The sequence below is a fragment of the Pituophis catenifer genome, unplaced genomic scaffold (assembly GCF_029215685.1).
Source record: "Pituophis catenifer annectens isolate HBS135680 unplaced genomic scaffold, rPitCat1.0.hap2 SCAF_4, whole genome shotgun sequence".
In the NCBI taxonomy this organism is placed as follows: Eukaryota; Metazoa; Chordata; class Lepidosauria; order Squamata; family Colubridae; genus Pituophis; species Pituophis catenifer.
Window position 1 is genome coordinate 128,960,003 of NW_027256884.1, and position 21,313 is coordinate 128,981,315.

Genomic DNA, 21,313 nt, shown 5'->3' on the forward strand with positions numbered 1-21,313 from the left:
GCCCACCCTTCCTTCCCCACGGATGGGGGGGGGGATGCTGCAGATGCTGCTGCTGCTGCTGCCTGAAACCCCTCTCCATCGTTCCGGTCGTAACTCGGGGGACTTTGCAAAAGTCCCCGCAGTTGCGTCCCCGCACAGATAAAAAGGCAAGCGGCAGCGGTCGCAAAAGCGGAGCGCGAGGCAGCGGCGGCAACCCGAGCGACGTTAGGACCCCGCAGAGGCGGAGGGGGGAGGGGGAGGGGGAGAGGCTGCCCTTGCAAGAGGCATTCCCCCCTCCCCTTTCCAGAAGTTTCTCCGGCCCCCCCTTATAAAGCCCCCTTGGCCCGGCGGCGGCTCGGCTGGAGGGAGGCAGCTGCAGAGAGGCTCGGCCGTTGCAAGCTTCGAGGTGAGAAGGGAGGGAGGGAAGCTTTGCAAAAAATCCGGGGAGCGGCGGAGTTTTTTGGGGTTTTTTTTTTGTTGTTGCAATAAATTTATGTTGCAATTTTTTTGTTGTTGAATAAATTAATAAAATAGATAAATAAATAAGTTGCAGGCGCGGGAACCGCTCCGGGTTTGCAAAAGGGGGAATTTCTGCTGCTGATGGGCGCCTTCCGTGCATTTGCAGCCCGATTTAGGGGCTCATGCTGGGGGGGTCTCCGTCTCGCTTCTCTTGTCCCATCATCCCCTCCCGATCTGGGCATGGGAGGGCTCATTGTTTCCTCCCCCCCCCTCGCCCTTCCCCAACCCGTGCAAGGCATGTTCCATCATCCACTCCCCAACTTCTGAATAGCATGTCCCATTAGCTTGTCCCAGTCCGTGCATGGTGTGTCCCATCATCCCTTCCCAGCCTCTGCATAGCCCATCATCCCCTCCCAATCGGTGCATATTATGGCCCATCATCCCCTCCCAGCCTCTGCATAGCCCATCATCCCCTCCCAATCGGTGCATGGCTTCTCCCATCATCCCCTCCCAGCCCCTGCATATTATGGCCCATCATCCCCTCCCAGCCCCTGCATAGCCCATCATCCCCTCCCAATCGGTGCATATTATGGCCCATCATCCCCTCCCAACCCGTGTATGGTGTGTCCCATTATCCCCTCCTAATCCGTACATGGCTTCTCCCATTATCCTCTTCCAACCCTTGTATGGCACGGCCCATCATCCCCTCCCAGCCCGTGCATATTATGGCCCATCATCCCCCTCCCAATCCGTGCATGGCTTCTCCCTTTATCCTCTCCCAGCCCCTGCATAGTATGTCCCATCATCCCCTCCCAATCGGTGCATGGCATCTCCCATCATCCCCTCCCAACCCTTGTATGGTGTGTCCCATCATCCCCTCCTAATCCATGCATGGCTTCTCCCATTATCCTCTCCCAGCCCCTGCATAGTATGTCCCATCATCCCCTCCCAATCGGTGCATGGCATCTCCCATCATCCCCTCCCAGCCCCTGCATAGTATGTCCCAGCATCCTTTCCCAACCCGTGCATGTATGCCCCATCCTCCCCTCCCAGTCGGGGCACGATGCGTCCCATCATCCCCTCCCGACCCGTGCGTGGTCTGGCCCATCATCCCCTTCCAAACCGTGCATCCCATGGCCCATCATCCCCTTCTAAGCCGCACAATGGGGAAACGGGACTCCTTCCCTCCTCCCTGCGTGGGCCTCGGGTGGGGGGAAAAGGCGGCTCTGGGTCCCCTTTGTGGAAAAAGCGCCCTTGACCCGCTTTGGAGTTGCGGGTGCTGCGTTCACACGACACGTGAACACGTGGAGCCGAGGCTAGGATTGCACCGGGGGAGGGGGGGTGTCTCCGGACCCCCGGATCAGGCCGGGATCGGGTCGCCTTGCACCCCCCCCCCCAAAAGCGCCGGGCTTTGCAAACTCCACGCAAAACTTGGGAAAGCGCGCAGGAATTTTGACTCGGAGGAGTCCCGGGATCGGCTGGAGATCCGGCGGGTGGATTCCCCGGGGGCTTTGGCTGGGCGGGTCCTGCTTCTGGTGGGGGGGGGACAGCGATTGCCCGTGCAAAAATGGGACCCCCCCCCACCCGCTTCCCCCCCCCTTGCGCGCAAAAGAAAGGCGATCCAGACGGAGATGCGCTGAATTTGGCATGCAACTCCCGGATTTGGGGAGGGGGGAGACTTTTGGCTCAAGCAAATGCTGGAGGTGGGGAGGGGGGTGCATGCATCGTTTCTTTTAGGGGAGGGGTCCGGAGAATGCAGAGTAGGGGGGAGAAAAAAAAACCTGGATTGAAATGGCCTGCATTCACACGACAGGAAAACTTTTTTTCTGCTTCTGCTGCTTCTTGCATCAACCCCCCAAAGTTGATTCCTGGGTTTTCCTTTAGGCTTAAAAATCAAATGCACAAATGACATTTATTAAGACTTTTAATTCAGCTGGATAAGCAGGTGGAAGAGGGCTAGTCTCTGTTAATAAGCCAGGATGGTTTTCCCTTTTAAGAAGTTGGCTTGTTCCTGGGTTTTCCTTTTGCTTAAAAATACAACTAACCAGGATTAACCCCTTGCACAAATGGCATTTATTAAGACTAATTCAGCTGGATAAGAAGGTGGAAGAGGGCTATTCTTTTAATAAACCAGGATGGTTTTCCCTTTTAAGAAGTTGGCTTGTTCCTGGGTTTTCCTGTTGAGTGACCACGCACAAAGGTTGAGAATATATTTTTTCCTTTATGCTTAGTTACAAAATGAACCAGGGTTAACCCCTTGCACAAATGGCATTTATTAAGACTTTAATTCAGTTGGATAGGCAGGTGGAAGAGGGCTATTCTCTTAATAAACCAGGATTGTTTTCCATTTTAAGAAATCAGCTTGTTCCTGGGTTTTCCTTTATGCTTAAAAATACAACTAACCAGGATTAACCCCTTGCACAAATGGCATTTATTAAGACTTTAATTCAGCTGGATAAGCAGGTGGAGGAGGGCTAGTCTCTTAATAAACCAGGATTGTTTTCCATTTTAAGAAGTCGGCTTGTTCCTGGGTTTTTCTTTTTGCTTAAAAATACAACTAACCACGATTAACCCCTTGCACAAATGGCATTTATTAAGACTTTTAATTCAGTTGGATAGGCAGGTGGAAGAGGGCTAGTCTAATAAACCAGGATTGTTTTCCATTTTAAGAAGTCGGCTTGTTCCTGGGTTTTCCTTTACGCTTAAAAATACAACTAACCAGGATTAACCCCTTGCACAAATGGCATTTATTAAGACTTTAATTCAGTTGGATAGGCAGGTGGAGGAGGGCTAGTCTCTGTTAATAAACCAGGATGGTTTTCCCTTTTAAGAAGTCGGCTTGTTCCTGGGTTTTCCTTTATGCTTAGTTGCAAAATGAACCAGGGTTAACCCCTTGCACAAATGGCATTTATTAAGACTTTAATTCAGTTGGATAGGCAGGTGGAAGAGGGCTAGTCTCTTAATAAACCAGGATTGTTTTCCCTTTTAAGGAAGTCTGCTTGTTCCATCGTGGCTTGAGAAACCCTGATCCTGAATTCGAGCTGGGACTGTAACTTATTCCAAAAGGAACATATTTTGGAGAAGCAGATGGGCAGTGCCCGCTGTAAATAAGGTGTATTTCTGACTATCTTAAACCAGGATTGGTTGTTTTGATTTAGAATCTTTTGCACCGAGGCTGGCTAAGCTTAATTTAGCCTCCTGGAGCTGGCCTGGAGTTTTATTTTTAATTTTGCCCTCTGCAAAAAAGGGCTGAGAAGACTGGCCCGACATCCAAGCATCCAGAAAATGAAGCTTGTCAGTTCCTGACCTAGATAGAAAATAAAAATAAAAGGAGGCCTTTTTATGCAGAATCAATAGAAGATGGAATTTTATTCGTGAATTAAAATTAGAAAAGAAACAGATAAGTTTGTGGTTAGTGAGTCTTTGCTTCTGGAGGGGTTTTGCTAAGCATTTTTAAGCCGGCCTGGAATTTATTCCTATTTTTGCTGATAGGTTTTCATTCACTGGGTGGGAAATATAATAGTTTTAGCAGGATGCTTTTAAAAACGGAAAGGGTGAGTTTAACCCTGCAAGGCTGTATAAATAGCAAACTTAATTTCCCCTTTTTTTTTTTTTTTTTGCCTTGAACAGAGAGAAAAAAAATCCGGTAGAAAGGAAGGTTAGAGGTCCTCTTAGGAGAAATAAGGAAAATTAAGGAATTAAGGGAAATTAAGAAATACGGAAAATTAACCAATTCAAAAAAATGCTACTCTTAACACTGCTTGCTTGTAAACCACTTTGCTAAACCAGAATCCAATATATGGCTTACGATGGAGGTGGTTGATTGAATAATAACCTTGCCTCCGTCCTCTAAATATGTCTTTGCTTTTAATATTTGATTTTAACTTTTAGGTTTTAACTTGGATATAAGGGTAAGATGGTCAGCCTATAAAGTTTAGAAAGGAAAGGAGGGTGGGAGAGAGAATGGGAAGGAAGGAAGGAAGAAGATAGGAAGATAGAGAGGTAGACAGAAGGAAGGAAGATGGATGGATAGATAGATAGAAGGAAGAAAGATGGATAGATAGAAAGATGGACAGAAATTTGAGAAGGAAGGAAGAATGGGAGAAAGAAAAGGAAGGCAGGAAGGTGGAAAGAGGAAGAAAGAAAGAGAAAGCAAGAAAAAAAGCAAAGCAAGAGTTGCAGAGTAAATTCTGCAAATCAGAACCGTGTTGGATATTTTGATTTTAAAGCAAGTTTCTAGCCTTCAAAGTTGGGAAGAAAAACAGCCTTCCCACTCTGCAGAAATAGAAACAAAAATTATTTCTCGAAAATTCTTTCTGAGATTCCTCTCCGGCCAGCTGCATTTTTGCTGAAATAAGCGGAAAAGCCTGAAGACTTTTAATTTGCAGTTGACGGCGGGTTGCAGAAATAGAAAAAAGGGGAATAAAATAATGTGTGGAGTTTTAAGCCGGGTTGGGTTTGGCTTTGATTTCTGTTCAACATCCTCTTCCTTGCCAGACAGCTTGCAAGGATAATCATGCGCTTTGTCTCAAAGCTTTCCCAGGCTGGGCCTTGCCTACGTGGCATGGCCATGGGGAGTGGGGGGGGAAGGCGTGTGGGGAGGGGGGGCCCAGTGGGGCGGCTTGAAACATCTGCAGCCATGTTGCAGCCTAAATCGCCGGAAGTTTTTTTGCACGTATAACTTCAAACAGTCACTAAATGAATGGTTATAAATCAAGGACTAACTGTATTTAAAAAAAAATCCCACTTTATCCTGGTTGGACGACGGGGAAATCCGGTGCAGAAATATTCCCCAAAAAATGATATTTTCTAACCCGTTTTTTTTTTTTTTTTTTTTAATATTTTATTGGTTCAATTTATTTATTGGTTCGATTTATATGCTGCCCTTTTCCGGAGACTCAGGGCGGCTTATAATGCGTTAAGCAATAGCCTTCATACTTTTGTATATACCTGCTTAATTATTAGGGCTTTCGGCCCCCCCTAAGCGTTGTTCTTTTTTATACAAAGTCAGCTTATTGCCCCCACAATCCGGGTCCTCATTTTACCTACCTCGGAAGGATGGAAGGCTGAGTCAACCTTGAGCCTGGTGAGATTTGAACTTGCAGTAATTGCAGGCAGCTGGTGCTACTTAACAGCACTTTAGTCTGCTGCGCCACCAAGGTTCTTGGTATTAATGGCACTCTAATCCCATTGTGGGGATTGGAATTGCCTGAGGGCAGAGGGTCAACCAGTAAAGTTTTAATCCAGATTTTCTTCCCCATAAGTGACCCCACAAAATAACAGAAATCTTGAAAACTTTGCCATCAACAAAGGTACCCCCATGGTTTTGAATTTTAAGATGAAAGCCCTTGTTGGAAAAAAAAATGCAAAGCTTGAATTAACGGGTTGGAAGGGACCTTGGAGGTCTTCTAGTCCAACCCCCTGACTGGCTTGAGCAGGAATTCACCAAGTCAGCTAAATTGGCCCGTTGGACAAAGCAAACTCTGCAAAGAGAAACTTTTGCGCATGGATGCATTTGTGCAAACACAGGAGGCTGTGCGAGTTTCTAGCGACCTCGAGGGCAGATTAACCCCCTTCAGCATCCCAAATGCTAATTCCACGGTTCCTTTATCCAAAAATCCCACGTCCCACCAAGAGAGCTATCCAAGGCTTGCATTTTTTCCAAAAAAGAGGAATTTCTCTTCATTTCCAAGTCCTTGGTACGTTTCTTTACCAGTGCGATTTCTGCACGAGAAGCTATAACTGTGTCTGAATGCAACTAATTGCAATTAATCGCAACGCAACTCAATTAATGGCAATGCAAGTAAGAAGTAAATGCCACAAAGAAGAGAAGAGGGAAGGTGGGTTTCCACTTGTTCTCCAAAGCCCCTGAAGGCAGGACAAGAAACAACGGATGGAAACTAATCAAGGAGAGAAGCAGCCTGGAAATAAGGAGGAATTTCCTAACAGTGGCAACAATTAACCCGTGGAACAGCTTGCCACTAGAAGTTGTGGGTGCTTCATCACTGGAGGTTTTTAAGAATAAATGGACACCCATTTCACTGGAATGATATCTCCTCCTTCAGCAGGGGGATAGACTAGAACAGTGGTCCCCAACCCCCGGTCCACGGACCGGTGCCGGGCCGTGGAGTACCTGGCACCGGGCCGCACAGCGGCTGGGGGACATGAACGCTGCAGCGCAAAGGCTCCTAGGCCGTGCGCAAAAGCTCCTGGGCCGTGCGCAAAGGCTCCAGGGAAGAGAGCCCCGCGCAGGTACGCATGTGTGGCCCAAAGCCCCCACCCCTGCACGCGCTCAGCGGGCCACGGTAAAATTATCAAAGGCTGATTGGTCCGCGGCGATAAAAAGGTTGGGGAAGTGGTGCATGATTTCCTACCTTGGCAGGGGGTTGGACTAGAAGACCTCCAAGGTCCCTTCAACGCTGTTACTCTGTTCAATTCCTGCAAGGTTTTGTAACTCAGCACCCATCACGCCCAGTGAAGGAATTTCAAAAGCTTTCCCTGGGCAGGTAACAGCGTGCTACGGATGCTTTTCCTCTGGTTCAGCTTACAGCTGGTCCTTGACTTACGTTGATAAAGGTCATAACTCATACAGTAATAAAGACAGTCACCCTGTAACCGGATCAAACCCAGCTCATTGTTTCAGTATAGACAATTTTGCTGAAAACCAGAAGCAGGGTGGATAAAAATCAATGATTTTTTTTAAAAAAAATCAGATTTTTTTGATTTAAATTGGATTTTTTTGATTTAAATCGGATTTTTTTGATTTTTATCGAATTTATTTTAATAAAAAACTTTGGGGGTAAAAATCGTAAGATAGTTTTCTATTTAAGATACATAAATAATTTAGTTTATTCAGCATGAAATGGAGCTTAGTTATGTAGCAGGAGGCTGTCTATTCTGCAACGCTGGGACTATCGGTGAGTCAACGGTGGGTCAAAGGAGGAGCAGAGATGACAGTCGCTCTTTAAAAATCATGATTTCAATCGAGTTGATTTAAATCAAGCCTTTTTACTAGTGATTTAAATCGTGATTTAAATTGCGATTTAAATCAACTCGATTTAAATCGAATCCCACCCTGACCAGAAGTAAATAATCATTTTTATTTTGGGAAAAACACGTCATAACGCATGGTCTCGCGGGCACAGGATGCTGGAAAGAGTTGTAAATGTTGGCAACTTGCCAAGCGTGGCCGGCTGGGGAATTCTGGGAGTTGAAGTCCACAAAGTCTTAAAAGTGGCCAAGGTTGAGGGAAAAAAACCCCACTGCTTTATTAAATCAAAATATGGTGGTTGTTTTTTTTTTTAATTCAACTCAACACAGCCATTGCAAAATTTCAGATCCCAGGTAAAGTCACAAAAGCTTTTAGAGGTGGCGAGGCAGGTGCGGAGTGAATTTGCAAGATAAGTTTGTTTGCTCTATACCAGTGATGGCGAACTTTTTTGCCGTCGCGTGCCAAAAGCGGGGGAAGCGCGTGGGGTCATGAGCGCGCATGCCCTCACCCATAATTCTATGTGTGCCCCCCCACTTGCGCGCATAATTCCTGCCCCCCCACTTGCGCGCATTACCTCCTCCCCCATACTCCCGCTGCTTTTGGTTTGCCGACTTTCAGTAGAACCGGAAGTCCCGTTTTTCGCTCTCCCCAGGCTCCAGAGCCTTTCTAGGAGCCTGGGGAGGGCAAAAACTGCCTTCCCCACAGCCCCGGAGTGCCTCCAGAGGCTGGAAACAGGGTGTTTCCAGACTTCTGGTGGGCCCAGAAGGCCTGAAAATCAGCTGGCCGGCACACACATGTGCACCGGAGCTGAACTTGCGTGCCCACCGATATGGCTCCGCGTGCCACGCGTGCCATAGGTTCGCCATCACGGCTCTATACTTTCAACAAAAGCGTGTTTGTACCAATAACAATAATGTTACGTCACTTCTGCGTTGCCAATCCAGCTGTTTGAATTTAGGAACCAACCCATACAACCAGTTCTCGACTTAACAACTTGTTTAGTGACCGTTCAAAGATACAACGGCACTGAAAAACGCCACTTATGACCGTTTTTCACCCTTAACGACCGTTGCATCATCCCCGTGGTCAGAATTCAGACACTTGGCAACTGACTTATAGTTACGACTATAAGGCTGCAGTGGTCGATCCCCGATCCCCTTTTTACGACCTTCTGGCCAGCAAACTCGGTGGGGGGGGAGCCAGATTCACTCAAATCACCGTGTTGCTAACTTAACAGCCGCGGCGATTCATGGAACGGTTGCGATAAAAAAAGGAGGCCGAAATTCGCTGAACTGTCTTGCTTAGCAACGGGAATTCCGGGCTCCATTGTGGTCGTAATCTGAGGACTACCTTTAACCAGTCTGCATGTCCTTTTCTGACTGCTCCTAATTTGAACAGGGATGCTTTGTTCGAACTGCTGACCGTTTTTAGAAAGTCGTCTAATTTTTATTTTTATTTTTTAATTTGCCCGACTAGTGACGATGCATAAAATTGAGATTTCAGCCCTTTTGCTGGCAGCTGAATTGATTTATTGTGGGTCAGGGCTGTTTGGAGTCTGGAGAGGTGGGTGGAGGACACGATTCCACCTTTTCTCTGTTATTCTCTGACTCAGCAATGCCCCTTTTTATGCAAGGAATCCGACTTAATCTCCCCTCTTGGCACGGTCCCCGTCCCCCCCCCGTGCCAGCTCGGAAGGCCCTTGGCTGCTGCTCAGATGGCATTGCAGGAAAAAAAAGGGGAAGGCATCATGCTTGCAGGGATAAGTTATAACTATACATGGCAATCCAGTTGTAAACCAAGTGGGTGTGTGGCAGGGAAGTGGGTACTGTGAAGAATATTGTGATTCTAGCTAAATCTTTCATCTAATTCTTATATTTTGCAAAATACCAAACTAGTAGTGCAGAGGTCTTCAAACTCGGCAGCTTTAAGACTTGTGGACTTCAACTCCCAGAATTCTCCAGCCAGCTATGCTATGCTGTAGTAGCTATGTAGTAGCTATGTACATAGCATAGCTCTGTAGTAGTGTAATCCTGGACTCTCCCAGGGGAACAGACTCTCTAGACAAAGCTACTAGCATCTGTAATTTGGCCTTACTGGCTTTTTACAGCCAGGTAGTTTGGGGACTACAGCATCCATCCTTCACAGCCACGAAATGCTGATTGGAAGTCCTAGGAATTTGAGGAAAATCTGTATTACATACTACTGGGAATTTTTTGGGGGGGAATATGGTCTTTGCAAAACACAATTTATTAACTTTATGAAGCATTAACTTTATTCAACGTCTGTCTTCGGACTCCGCCTTATATCTGATTCTCCTCTTGGATTATAAATTGCTCGGATTTCAATTCCCTGCATGTAGAAAAGTAGCTCTTTGACGGAGACGCCAAATCAATTTGGTAATCAATAAATGGCTCTGGATTTGGGCACAGACGGTGTTGTAATGTTTGGCCTATAGGTAGTCCTTGATTTACGATGGTGATTTGAGACGAGAACTACGGTCGTAAGTCATGCCGGTTGTTAAATGGGTCGCCATGTGGCTGAATGTTTTTACAAAACAAAATTGGGTTCATTAAGCAAAGACGTCGTCCGCAATGGCCATTTTTGTTGGAAAATAGAAATAAAGTTTTCAGCAAAAAAAAAAAAAGTCATAAATTTTTGGTTGTGAGGTTGGAATGCTATAAAAAGTTGTAAGCCAAAATGCCATCCATGGGGAAGGGGCAGCTGTTTGTGGGGAGGTGGGGGTTTGTCATAACTTTCAATTGTTACTCAGTGACGGATCTTAAGTCGAGGATTCCCTGCATTTTGTATTTTCTAACACAACACAGTAGTCCTCACGACGACACTTGAGCCCAACATTTCTGTCGTTGAGTGAATTTTGCTCCATTTTAAGACCTCTCTTGCTACAGTTGCTAAGCGAATCACTGCCAGTAACCTGGTTGTTAAGTGAACCCAGCTTCCCCATGGACTTTGCTTGTCAAAGACGGTCGCAAAAGGGGGATCGCATGACCCCGGGACACTGTGACTGTCATAAGTACGAGTCAGTTGCCAAGCGTCTGAATTTTAATCACGAGACCTGCAGTGGTTGTAAGTGTGAAAAGGGGTTATAAGCCCCTTTTTTCAGTGCCGCCGTAACTTTGAACGGTCACTAAACGGATGGTTGTTAAGTGGAGGACTTGCCTGCCAATTTAACAATGGCAGTGATTCACCTAACGAATGTGGCAAGCAAAATCGTAAAACGGGGCAAAACTCACCTCATAAATTTCTCAACATAAATGTTGGGCTTGGAATTGTGGATGTAAGCTGAGAATGTAAGCTAAGGAGTTTGATCCTGACTGGCCTTCCACCCATTTTGACCGGCTGTAATCTTGGTTCCTCGTAGGTCGTGACTGCCCTCTGTTGTCATGGATTCCACCTGGTTGATCCATCTTCTCGCGCTCTGCGCTCTCGCGACAGCGGTCCCTTCCGAGGACAAGAAGAAAAGTGAGAAGAAGCCCGCCTCGAAAGAGAAGAAGCTGAGCGAGAAGGCTACCACCTTGGCTGACCGCAGCGCCATCCTGGCCTTCAACCTCTACCAGGTGATGGCCAAGGACAAGAACCTGGAGAACATCTTGGTGTCGCCAGTGGTGGTGGCATCTTCTCTGGGGTTGGTGTCCCTCGGAGGAAAGGACACCACGGCCTCCCAAGCCAAGGCTCTCCTTAGCGCCAGCAAGCTCAACGACGATTACATCCACAGCGGACTCTCCGAGTTCCTGACCGACGTCAGCAACACCACGGCCAGGAACGTCACCTGGAAACTCGGCAGCCGCCTCTACGGCCCCAGCTCCATCAGCTTCGCGGACGACTTTGTGCAAAATAGCAAGAAGCACTACAACTACGAGCATTCGAAGATCAACTTCCGAGACAAGCGTAGCGCCCTCAAGTCCATCAACGAGTGGGCGGCCCAGACTACGGATGGCAAGCTGCCCGAGGTCACCAAAGATATGCAGAAGACGGACGGGGCCTTAATTGTCAACGCCATGTTCTTCAAACGTGAGTCCGCGTTGGTGGAGGGCTTTGAAGCAGGGGGGGGAACGTGGTGGAGAGTTGGTGGTGAGGGGTATCGGTAGGCGGATCAGAAGGTCAAGATGGAGATGGAGGCTGCCATCTTCTCTTGTTTTGACCCCTTCTAGTTGAGCCTTAGGGACGCGGTGACTCAGTGGCTAAGACGCTGAGCTTGTCAATCGAAAGGTCGGCTGTTCAGCGGTTCGAATCCCTGGTACAGGGTGAGCTCCCGTTCCTTGTCCCAGCTTCTGCCCACCTAGCGGTTCGAAAGCAGGTAAAAAATGCAGGTAGAAAAACAGGGACCACCTTTGGTGGGAAGGGAACAGCGTTCCGTGCGCCTTTGGCGTTGAGTCATGCCGGCCACATGACCACGGAGACGTCTCCGGACAGCGTTGGCTCTTTGGCTTTGAAACGGAGATGAGCACCGCCCCCTAGAGTCAGGAACGACTAGCACCTATGTGGAAGGGGAACCTTTACCTTTACGTTTAGTTGAGCCTGCTTGGTGGCCACTCAAAAAATTAATACGACAGTTCATTTGTTCCTTAGGAATGCATCTAGGATAAGATTTTCCAACCTCAGCCCCTTTAAGACCGGGAGGGGGGGTTCAACTCCCAGAATTCTGGGAGTTGAATCCCCCCCCCAATCTTAAGGGGGTGAGGTTGGAAGACCCTGATCTAAATTAAACCCATTTTGCAAACTTTTTTTTCCCATTGTTGCATTTTTCATTCATCATTTGGCGGACATGTTTTTAAACAGCTAGCCTTCATCATCATTTAATGACCCCATAATCCCTTGCAGCGGGGTGGAGTCTGGGCAGCTGAATGGAGCTAGCAGAGTGTTTTAATGGCCAGATGCCTTTCCTGTTGCCAGTGCGGAGTTTTGTTCAGCAGATATATTCTCAGTGCGGCCCAGAAAGTGGAGAAATATCTGCCTCTACTTAGGCTCGAACTCACAGCCTCCTGATTGCGAGGCCAGAGCTCCACCTCTAGGCCACACGCACCGCTCGTCGCATTTTTCATTCACGCCTGTTCGTTTTGTTTTAGCGCACTGGGATGAGAAGTTCCATCACAAGATGGTGGACAATCGTGGCTTTATGGTGACGCGTTCCTACACCGTCGGCATTCCCATGATGCACCGCACAGGTAAGGAAACCCAGATTTTGGGGGGGGGGGAAATGCATGTTTCTTTCTGGTTTGCTTTGTCCCGTGGTCTCCACTCAGATTTTCCCATAAGTGTTTGAGGCAGTAAATGACAAAAATCTCTACATTTTCCCCACAAAGTCACACCAGGGCTAGCTTTCAATTGTTACCCATGACTGGGTCAAAGGGAGGAAAAATAACCTTCTGACTCTACAGGTCATCCTCAATTTATGACAGTCCGTTTAGTGGCCATTTGAAGTTACAACCAGGGTGGATAAAAATCAATGATTTTTTTAAAAAAATCAAAAAAAATCAGATTTTTTTAAAATTTAAATCGGATTTTTCTTTTTTTTATTTAAATCAGATTTTTTTGATTTTTATCGAATTTATTTTAATAAAAAACTTTTGGGGTAAAAATCTATCGTAAGATAGTTTTCTATTTAAGATACATAAATAATTTAGTTTATTCAGCATGAAATGGAGCTTAGTTATGTAGCAGGAGGCTGTATATTCTGCAACGCTGGGACTATCGGTGAGTCAACGGTGGGTCAAAGGAGTAGCAGAGATGACAGTTGCTCTTTAAAAATTATGATTTAAATCGAGTTGATTTAAATCAAGCCTTTTTACTAGTGATTTAAATCATGATTTAAATCAACTCGATTTAAATCAAATCCACCCTGGTTACAACGGCACTGAAAAAAGTGATGAAAATACAGAACCGGAGTTTTTTGGGGGGGAAAAAAATTGACTTATTGCACTGAAGAAAAGAAAAGAGGAAATCAGAAACGTGTGTCCTGATCTCCAGCCAGTCGATCTATGGAGAGCTTCTCAGGCGCTTCCAGGCTCATTTTCTCTGACCTGGTGGACTAGAAACATAGTTTTTTAAACTCTGCTCAAAAAAAAAAAAAAACCAAACCAGGACTTTCCTGCCCCTGTTGATATTTGCAGGTATTCAGCTCATTCCTGTATTTTGCATCCTCAAATGTTGAACGCAGAAATCTCGGGGGATACCCATCAATTTGCAACCTCTACATAAGTAAGAGCAGCCAATCGGAGTTGGAAGGGTCCTTGCAGGGTGGATTTGATTTAAATCGAGTCGATTTAAATCACGATTTAAATCATGATTCAAATCCCTAGTAAAAAGGCTTGATTTAAATCAACTCGATTTAAATCATAATTTTTAAAGAGCAACTGTCATCTCTGCTCCTCCTTTGACCCGCTGACTCACCGATAGTCCCAGCGTTGCAGAATATACAGCCTCGTGCTACATAACTAAGCTCCATTTCATGCTGAATAAACTCAATTATTTATGTATCTTAAATAGAAAACTATCTTACGATAGATTTTTTACCCCAAAAGTTTTTTATTAAAATAAATTCGATAAAAATAAAAAAAAATCTGATTTAAATAAAAAAAATCCGATTTAAATAAAAAAAATCCAATTTTTTTGATTTTTTTTTAAAAAAAAATCATTGATTTTTATCCACCCTGGGTCTTTGGAGGTCTTTAGTCCAGTGATGGCTAACCTTTTTGCCGTTGCGTGCCAAAAGACTGCCATCATGTCTCCCCTTCTCTTCACTAGACCAGCCATGCCCAGTTCTTGCAACCGTTCTTCGTATGGTTTTAACCTCCAGCCTCCTCGAATCATCTTCGTTGCTCTTCTTGGCGCTCTTCTGATCGGCCCACTTGATTCTAATTTGATGCAGGATTGTACAATTACTACGAGGACGAGGCGGAGAAGCTGCAGATCGTGGAGATGCCGTTGGCCCATAAACTCTCCAGCCTGATCATCATCATGCCGAACCACGTGGAGTCCTTGGAGCGGGTGGAGAAGCTGCTCACCCGAGAACAGCTGCAGAGTTGGTTGGGCAAGTTGAAGCAGCGGTCGGTGGCCATCTCTTTGCCCAAGGTCAGCCTGGAGGTCAGCCACGACATTCAGGTGAGCCTCCTCTCGGCTGTCCAAGTGGGAATAACAAAGCGTTGGAAGGGACCTTGGAGGTCATTTAATCCAACCCCTAGTTCGAGCAGGAGACCCTATATACCAGTGTTTCTCAACCTTGGAAGCTTGAAGATGGGTGGACTTCAACTCCCAGAATCCCCCAGCCAGCGCTGCTGGCTGGGGGATTCTGGGAGTTGAAGTCCACCCATCTTCAAGCTTCCAAGGTTGAGAAACACTGCTATATACCAATTCAGGCTGTCCAGTCTCTTCTTAAAAACCTCCAACCCAACAACTTCTGGAGGCAACGATACAGGTAGTCCTCCATTTACGACCGCAGTTGGAACCGGAATTTCAATAGCTAAGCGACGGGTTTTCTTAACTTGGATCATCAGCTGATCTGATTTTGCAGCCATTTTTACCGCCGTCGTAAAGTGAATCTCGGCTTCCCGCATTGATTTTGCTCAACGCAGGGCAGCTGGCTGGCAAGGTGGCATATCGTGACTGTGGGATGTTGCAGTTGTCGTAAATGCAAGCCGGTTGCAAGCATGAGACGGAAGGGATGGTGAAGCGGTTGTAACTTCGAGGAGGGGTAATAGTATGGATAGTCCTTGAGATATGACTAGAATGGAGCTTTCCCATTACGGCTTTAAAATGGGCCAATCGCATGGCCCATCTGATTTTATGACTTTTTTTTTTTCCAACAGTCATTAAGTGAGTACGGCAGTTGTTAAGCGAACCAATGGTTGAGTAGGGGTGGAGTTTAACCAAACACTGAACGTTAAGTGCCTATTTTCAGCAAAACTGTTGTAAAGTGACTGATTGGGTGTGCAGTCATAATTCCAACCATTTAACCATATTTAAGTCACATGACTGAAGATGGGACCTTATCCGTCAGAATTTTGAATCCGTGTTGTAAGTCCTCTTTGTCGGGTTGGTGGTAACTGTGAAAGGTTGGTAAGTAATCAGTCGTAAATCGAGGACTCTCTATTTTGAGATTAGCTAGCCTAAAGAGACCAAATGAGGCTGGATCGTTTTACGAAGAAAAAGTGCAGGTAGCTTTTTGACTTACGATTCGTTTAGTGACCGTTTGAAGTCACAAGGGCCCTGAAAAAAGTGACTTACGACCGTTTCTCACACTTAACGACCGTTGCGGCCTTTCCATGATCACCTGATCAAAATTCAGATGTTAATTGACTCGTATGTATGACGATTGCAGTGTCCCGTGGTCACTGACAAGCACAAACTCAAATGAGGAAGCCAAGTTCACATCGCGACCGTGGGGCTCACTTTTTAACAACTGCAGTGATTCACTTAGCGACTGTAGCCAGAAAGGTCGTAAAATGGGGTGGGGGGAAAACTCATTTAACAACTGTCTTTCTTGGCAACAGAAATTCTGGCCTCAATTGTGATCGTAAGTAAAATTAAGTAAGTAACTTGCCTCCAGAAGTTGTGAATGCTCCAACACTGGAAGTTTTTAAGAAGAGGTTGGATAACCATTTGTCTGAAGTGGTGTAGGGTTTCCTGCCTGGGCAGGGGGTTGGACTAGAAGACCTCCAAGGTCCCTTCCAACTCGGTTATTCTATTCTATTCTATTCTATTCTATTCTATTCTATTCTATTCTATTCTATTCTATTCTATTCTATTCTGCATTCTATTCTATTCATTCTGTATTCTATTCTAATTATTCTGCATTTTATTCTATTCATTCTGTATTCTATTCTATTCCATTCTGTATTCTATTCTAATTATTCTGCATTCTATTCTATTCTATTTTGTATTCTATTCTAATTATTCTGCATTCTATTCTATTCATTCTGTATTCTATTCTATTCTATTCATTCTGTATTCTATTCTAATTATTCTGCATTTTATTCTATTCATTCTGTATTCTATTCTATTCCATTCTGTATTCTATTCTAATTATTCTGCATTCTATTCTATTCTATTTTGTATTCTATTCTAATTATTCTGCATTCTATTCTATTCATTCTGTATTCTATTCTATTCTATTCATTCTGTATTCTATTCTATTCCATTCTGTATTCTATTCTAATTATTCTGCATTCTATTCTATTCATTCTGTATTCTATTCTATTCTATTCATTCTGTATTCTATTCTATTCCATTCTGTATTCTATTCTAATTATTCTGCATTCTATTCTATTCTATTTTGTATTCTATTCTAATTATTCTGCATTCTATTCTATTCTAATTATTTTGCATTCTATTCTATTCTATTCTATTCTAATTATTCTGCATTCTATTCCATTCCATTCATTCTATTCTATTCATTCTGCATTCTTTCCAATTATTCTACATTCTATTCTATTCCATTCCATTCCATTCTATTCTTGTAGAAATAATCTGAATTGTCTGTGACATCACAGAAGTTCAGCCAATCGTTGAACATGGGAAAATAATTCAGAGCCCTTTCTCTCTCTTTCTCTCCCTCTGTTCAGAAACATCTGGCCGATCTCGGTTTAACCGAAGCCGTGGATAAGAACAAGGCTGACCTGTCTAAGATCTCTGGCAAGAAGGACCTGTATCTGTCCAACGTCTTCCACGCGGCGGCCCTGGAACTGGACACGGAAGGGAACCCCTTCGACTCAGACCTCTACAGCCGCGAAGAAATCCGGAATCCCAAACTCTTCTACGTCGATCATCCTTTCCTTTTCCTGGTCAAGGACAATAAGACCAACTCCGTCCTGTTTATCGGCAGGCTGGTGAAGCCCAAAGGAGACAAAATGCGCGACGAATTGTAGTTTGCATGCCGGGTTTACGTTATGTCTCTTCAATTTGATTTTTTTTTTTATCTTGAGATAAAAATGAGATAAAATAGGTGCCTTTTTTAAAAAAACTGGTGCTCGCTCCTCTAACCTTCGTTAAATTTTGAGGTGGGGGGCCATCAAAAGATGGTGAGATACGAAGTTGGGAACAAGGGAAGTGGCGAAGGACGAGGGCTTAATTCTCCAGCACCCCTTTTGAGCCCCACTTTGGTTTTTTACAGGTAGTTCTCAACTTACGACCAAAATCGAGCCCAAAATTTATGTTGTTAAGTGAGACATCTGTTAAAAGTGATTTTTTTTTTTGGCCCCATTTTACGACTTTTCTTGCCATTATTGTTAAGTGAATCACTGCAGCTGTTATATTAGTGACACGGTTGTTAAGTGAATCTGGCTCCCCCCCCCAACTTTACTCGTCAGGTCACCCCGGGTTACTGCGACAATCGTATATATGAGTCAGTTGCCAGGTGCCTGAATTTTGATCACGTGACTCGGGGCATGCTGCAGCAGTCGTAAGTGCGAAACTCATTTTTTCCCAAACTTCAAACGGTCACTAAACTGTCATAAGTCAAAGACTACCTGTGGTTTTATCTGCCCTGGAAAGTTAAATGCAGTCAGAGATTTAGGAAGTTTTGTGTGTGTGATTCATATGCTCTTTTCCAGAAAAAGTGATCTGTTCAGGTTTTGGGGATCTCTTCCTAAAGATAACGGCACAAGGGTTTAACCACATTTAAGATGGTTAAATTTGCCAGTTGATCGACTTTGGGGTTGTGAGATTGTAACCATGGGAAAGACAATGAAAGGCATTTCTTACCCATTTTGCCAGGTTCTCACTGCTGCAAAACCCAGAATGCATTTTTTGGAGCATGAGGTAGTCCTCCGCTTACGACCCCTCCATGGGCTAAGCGAGCCAGTTGTTAAGTGAGTCTCTCCTGATTTTATAACCTCTTGGGCCAGGGGGTTGTTAAGCAAATCCAACTTCCTGCAGTGATTTTTTTTTTTTGTCAGAAATGGGGAGACGCGGCTCTTCCCAGACACTGGGAAGCTGCAACCGTCATAAATACGAAGCCGGTTGTCAAATTTTGCTCACGTGACTGTTGAGGAAGCTGTGATAGTTGTGTGAGGACTGTTCGTAAGAAGTCAACTTTTTTTCCCCCAGTGATGTCGTAATTTCGAAGCCGCTGTACGAGCGGTCGTACGTTGAGGACTGCCAGCACGGTTTACCTGCCAGTAATAACTCTGCAAAGAGAGAGAATGGATACTTCCCCAAGTGTTTTTAAAACTTAGGGCCTTAAGAGGAATTGGGAATCTTGGCTTACCGCAAATGTTCCATGTTCAGCACCTTTAGTACTATGTTTCCCCCGAAAATAAGACCCCGTCTTATTTTTTTTCCAACCAAAAGGCACCAGGTCTTATTTTTGGGGGGATGCTGTCTATTAACTCACTTACGCGCATCGCCCCTGGCCTCTTTTTCGCTGTCAAAGGCCTTCAGGAACTACTTCTGCAGCCGGCAAGGCTTTCCTGAAGGCCTCTGCAGGTGATAACAGAGCTTAGGATCGATCCAGAGCTGTTATCGGCTGCAGAGACCTTCAGGAAAGCCTTGCCGGTTGGAGAAGAAATGGGCCAGCAAGGCAGGTCTTGGGGTGTGTGTGAGACCGGGCTGCAAGTGTCCGAAGGTAAGTAGTAGGGTAGTAGTAGGGTAACTCCACCCCCTGCATCCGCACCCTATCTTAATTTTTACCCGTACACCCTGGAGTGGGCGGAGTCTTAATTAGGGCTTATTTTGGAGGTAGGGTTTATGTGTAAAAAAAAATGAAGCTAGGGCTTACTTTTGGAGTAGGTCGTATTTTCGGGGAAAAAACGGTATTTTAATTCATTTTAAAAACATTTGACTTGGCTCCACTGACCGAGGCTATCCAGGCACATGTAGACATAATATTTAAAGTCCTTACTGAGTGAGAGTATTTGCATTTTCAGTTTTATGAAACGGGAACAGCAAGTCCTGACGGTTTTAGCCCGAGAGGGGGAGCCAAGTCAAACCGGTGGCTGCGTATTTCCGAGAAGACAAAACTGTGATTTTAGACTAAATGGATGTTTTCCACTCCAGCATTGGGAAAATGTATGATTTGCTGGCGTTTTTGACGTAGCTTTGTGTTTTCTCAGTACTTCGGACCATAATCCTCCAAACCTTGGCCTGGGGATAATGGTGCTGCAGATCCATCAAGGGTAAAAAGATGGCAATTATACCACGGGTGTAATAAATATGCAGGGGTTAGGAAATGAGGGCCTTGATTAAATCTGAAAGGCAAAAGTTCAGACTGAGTTAAAACTGAATAATCCCACAGTTTGAATGCATCCTTTCTATTGATGGTGACATACCCAGAATAGGCCGTAACCAGGTTAGTAAGCAATTCAACAGGTATATTTGCAGAGCAGGTTAAACCTCAGTTTCTTGGTGCAATACGCATGTGCCAAGCTATGTGCACTAACTCACATTTTGCAGCAGTCCTGCACAGGAGTAAATTTTGAAGATTTTTAAGTTTTGAAGATTATGCACGTGTCTAAATTTAAAGGGCCAGACTCAGGTAAAACACAAAAATAGACGCACACGCAGTTTCTGCCTTCCTTTTCTAAGTTCATGCCTTTCCCATGTTACACGTGTGATCAGCCTCTCCACCAAGGGGGTAGCTCAGGATGGTCTTTGGGGAGATCCAACACACGCACAGAACTGCAGGGCACGGTGGGATGACGGTGCTATCACGGGTTAAGGGGTGGCTGGGTGAATTAAGCCACGTTTTTGCGATTCGGATGTCTTGTTACTCACCGCACACAACTTTGTTGTACAATTTTTGCAATAAAAAGATTTCTCAGTGAATTGCTGTCTTGATGGTACTCTGGTGGGGGGGGGCATGTAGCAGCATCTGGCAAGCAGCAGCTTTGGAGGGTAATAGAAAATCCCCACCCCCCAACCTTTCCAGAGCACTGAAAAAGAATTAAATGAATATTGTTTCCAGATGGTAAGATTGGCATGTGCTGCGAATAAATCTGATTTTGGCTGGGCTGGGAAAGAAAAACACTCTAAGGTAGCTTAACTTTGGGTACTTTTGAGACAGGTGGACTTCAACTCCCAGAATTCCCCAGCCAGCATTTGGACTTTTAACTCCCAGAATTCCTTAGCACGTGTGGACTTCAACTCCCAGAAGTCCCTAGTCAGCATTTGGACTTTTAACTCCCAGAATTCCTTAGCACGTGTGGACTTCAACTCCCAGAAGTCCCTAGTCAGCATATGGACTTTTAACTCCCATAATTCTCCAGCCAGCATTTAGATTTCCATAGAATTCTTCAGTCAGCATTCAGACCAACTCCCAGAATTCCCCAGCCAAACAAGCTGAAAGAGCCTTGGTGGCGCAGCAGACTAAAGCACTGTTAACACCAGCTGCCTGCAATTACTGCGAGTTCAAATCTTGCCAGGCTCAAGGTTGACTCAGCCTTCCATCCTTCCGAGGTAGGTAAAATGAGGACCCCGATTGTGGGGGCAATAAGCTGACTTTGTATAAAAAAGAACACCGCTGGGGGGGGGGGCGAAAGCCCTACTAAGCAGGTACATACAAAAGAATGAAGGCTATTGCTTAATGCATTGTAAACCGCCCCGAGTCTCCGGAGAAGGGCAGCATATAAATCGAACCAATAAACAATAATAAATCCACCAAAGTTGCTGAGGTTGAGAAACGCCTCAAAACCCGAGTTCGAGTTCCACCAGCAGCTATGGAAATTGCAAGGGGTGGAGTGGGGTGGAATTGGGGGTAATTCACCCTCTCGGCCCTGGGCTACCTTTGCAAGGTGGGCAGAAAATGATAGAAGGGGGTCCTGTATGCAGTACCCGGACACAGGGTGGATAAAAATTAATGATTTTTTTAAAAAAATCAAAAAAATCAGATTTTTTTATTTAAATTGGATTTTTTTTATTTTTATCGAATTTATT

The 21,313-nt window shown here is 45.1% G+C and overlaps 1 protein-coding gene across 1 annotated transcript; it reads left to right on the forward strand.

Annotated features, from left to right (window-relative positions):
* The first annotated feature begins 363 nt into the window (after positions 1-363).
* On the forward strand, positions 364-20,194 carry SERPINH1 (serpin family H member 1). Its single transcript, XM_070943003.1, has 5 exons — positions 364-385; positions 10,809-11,458; positions 12,514-12,612; positions 14,316-14,548; positions 17,008-20,194. The coding sequence occupies exons 2-5, from the start codon at positions 10,831-10,833 to the stop codon at positions 17,308-17,310; spliced, it is 1,263 nt and encodes a 420-aa protein (XP_070799104.1). The 5' UTR covers positions 364-385; positions 10,809-10,830; the 3' UTR covers positions 17,311-20,194.
* The last annotated feature ends 1,119 nt before the right edge of the window (positions 20,195-21,313 follow it).

Coding starts and splice junctions, on each gene's coding strand:
- SERPINH1 (XM_070943003.1), top strand. CDS start 10,831: ATGGATTCCACCTGGTTGATCCATCTTCTCGCGCTCTGCGCTCTCGCG. Junction 11,459..12,513: donor CAACGCCATGTTCTTCAAAC/GTGAGTCCGCGT, acceptor GTTTTGTTTTAG/CGCACTGGGATGAGAAGTTC. Junction 14,549..17,007: donor AGGTCAGCCACGACATTCAG/GTGAGCCTCCTC, acceptor CCCTCTGTTCAG/AAACATCTGGCCGATCTCGG.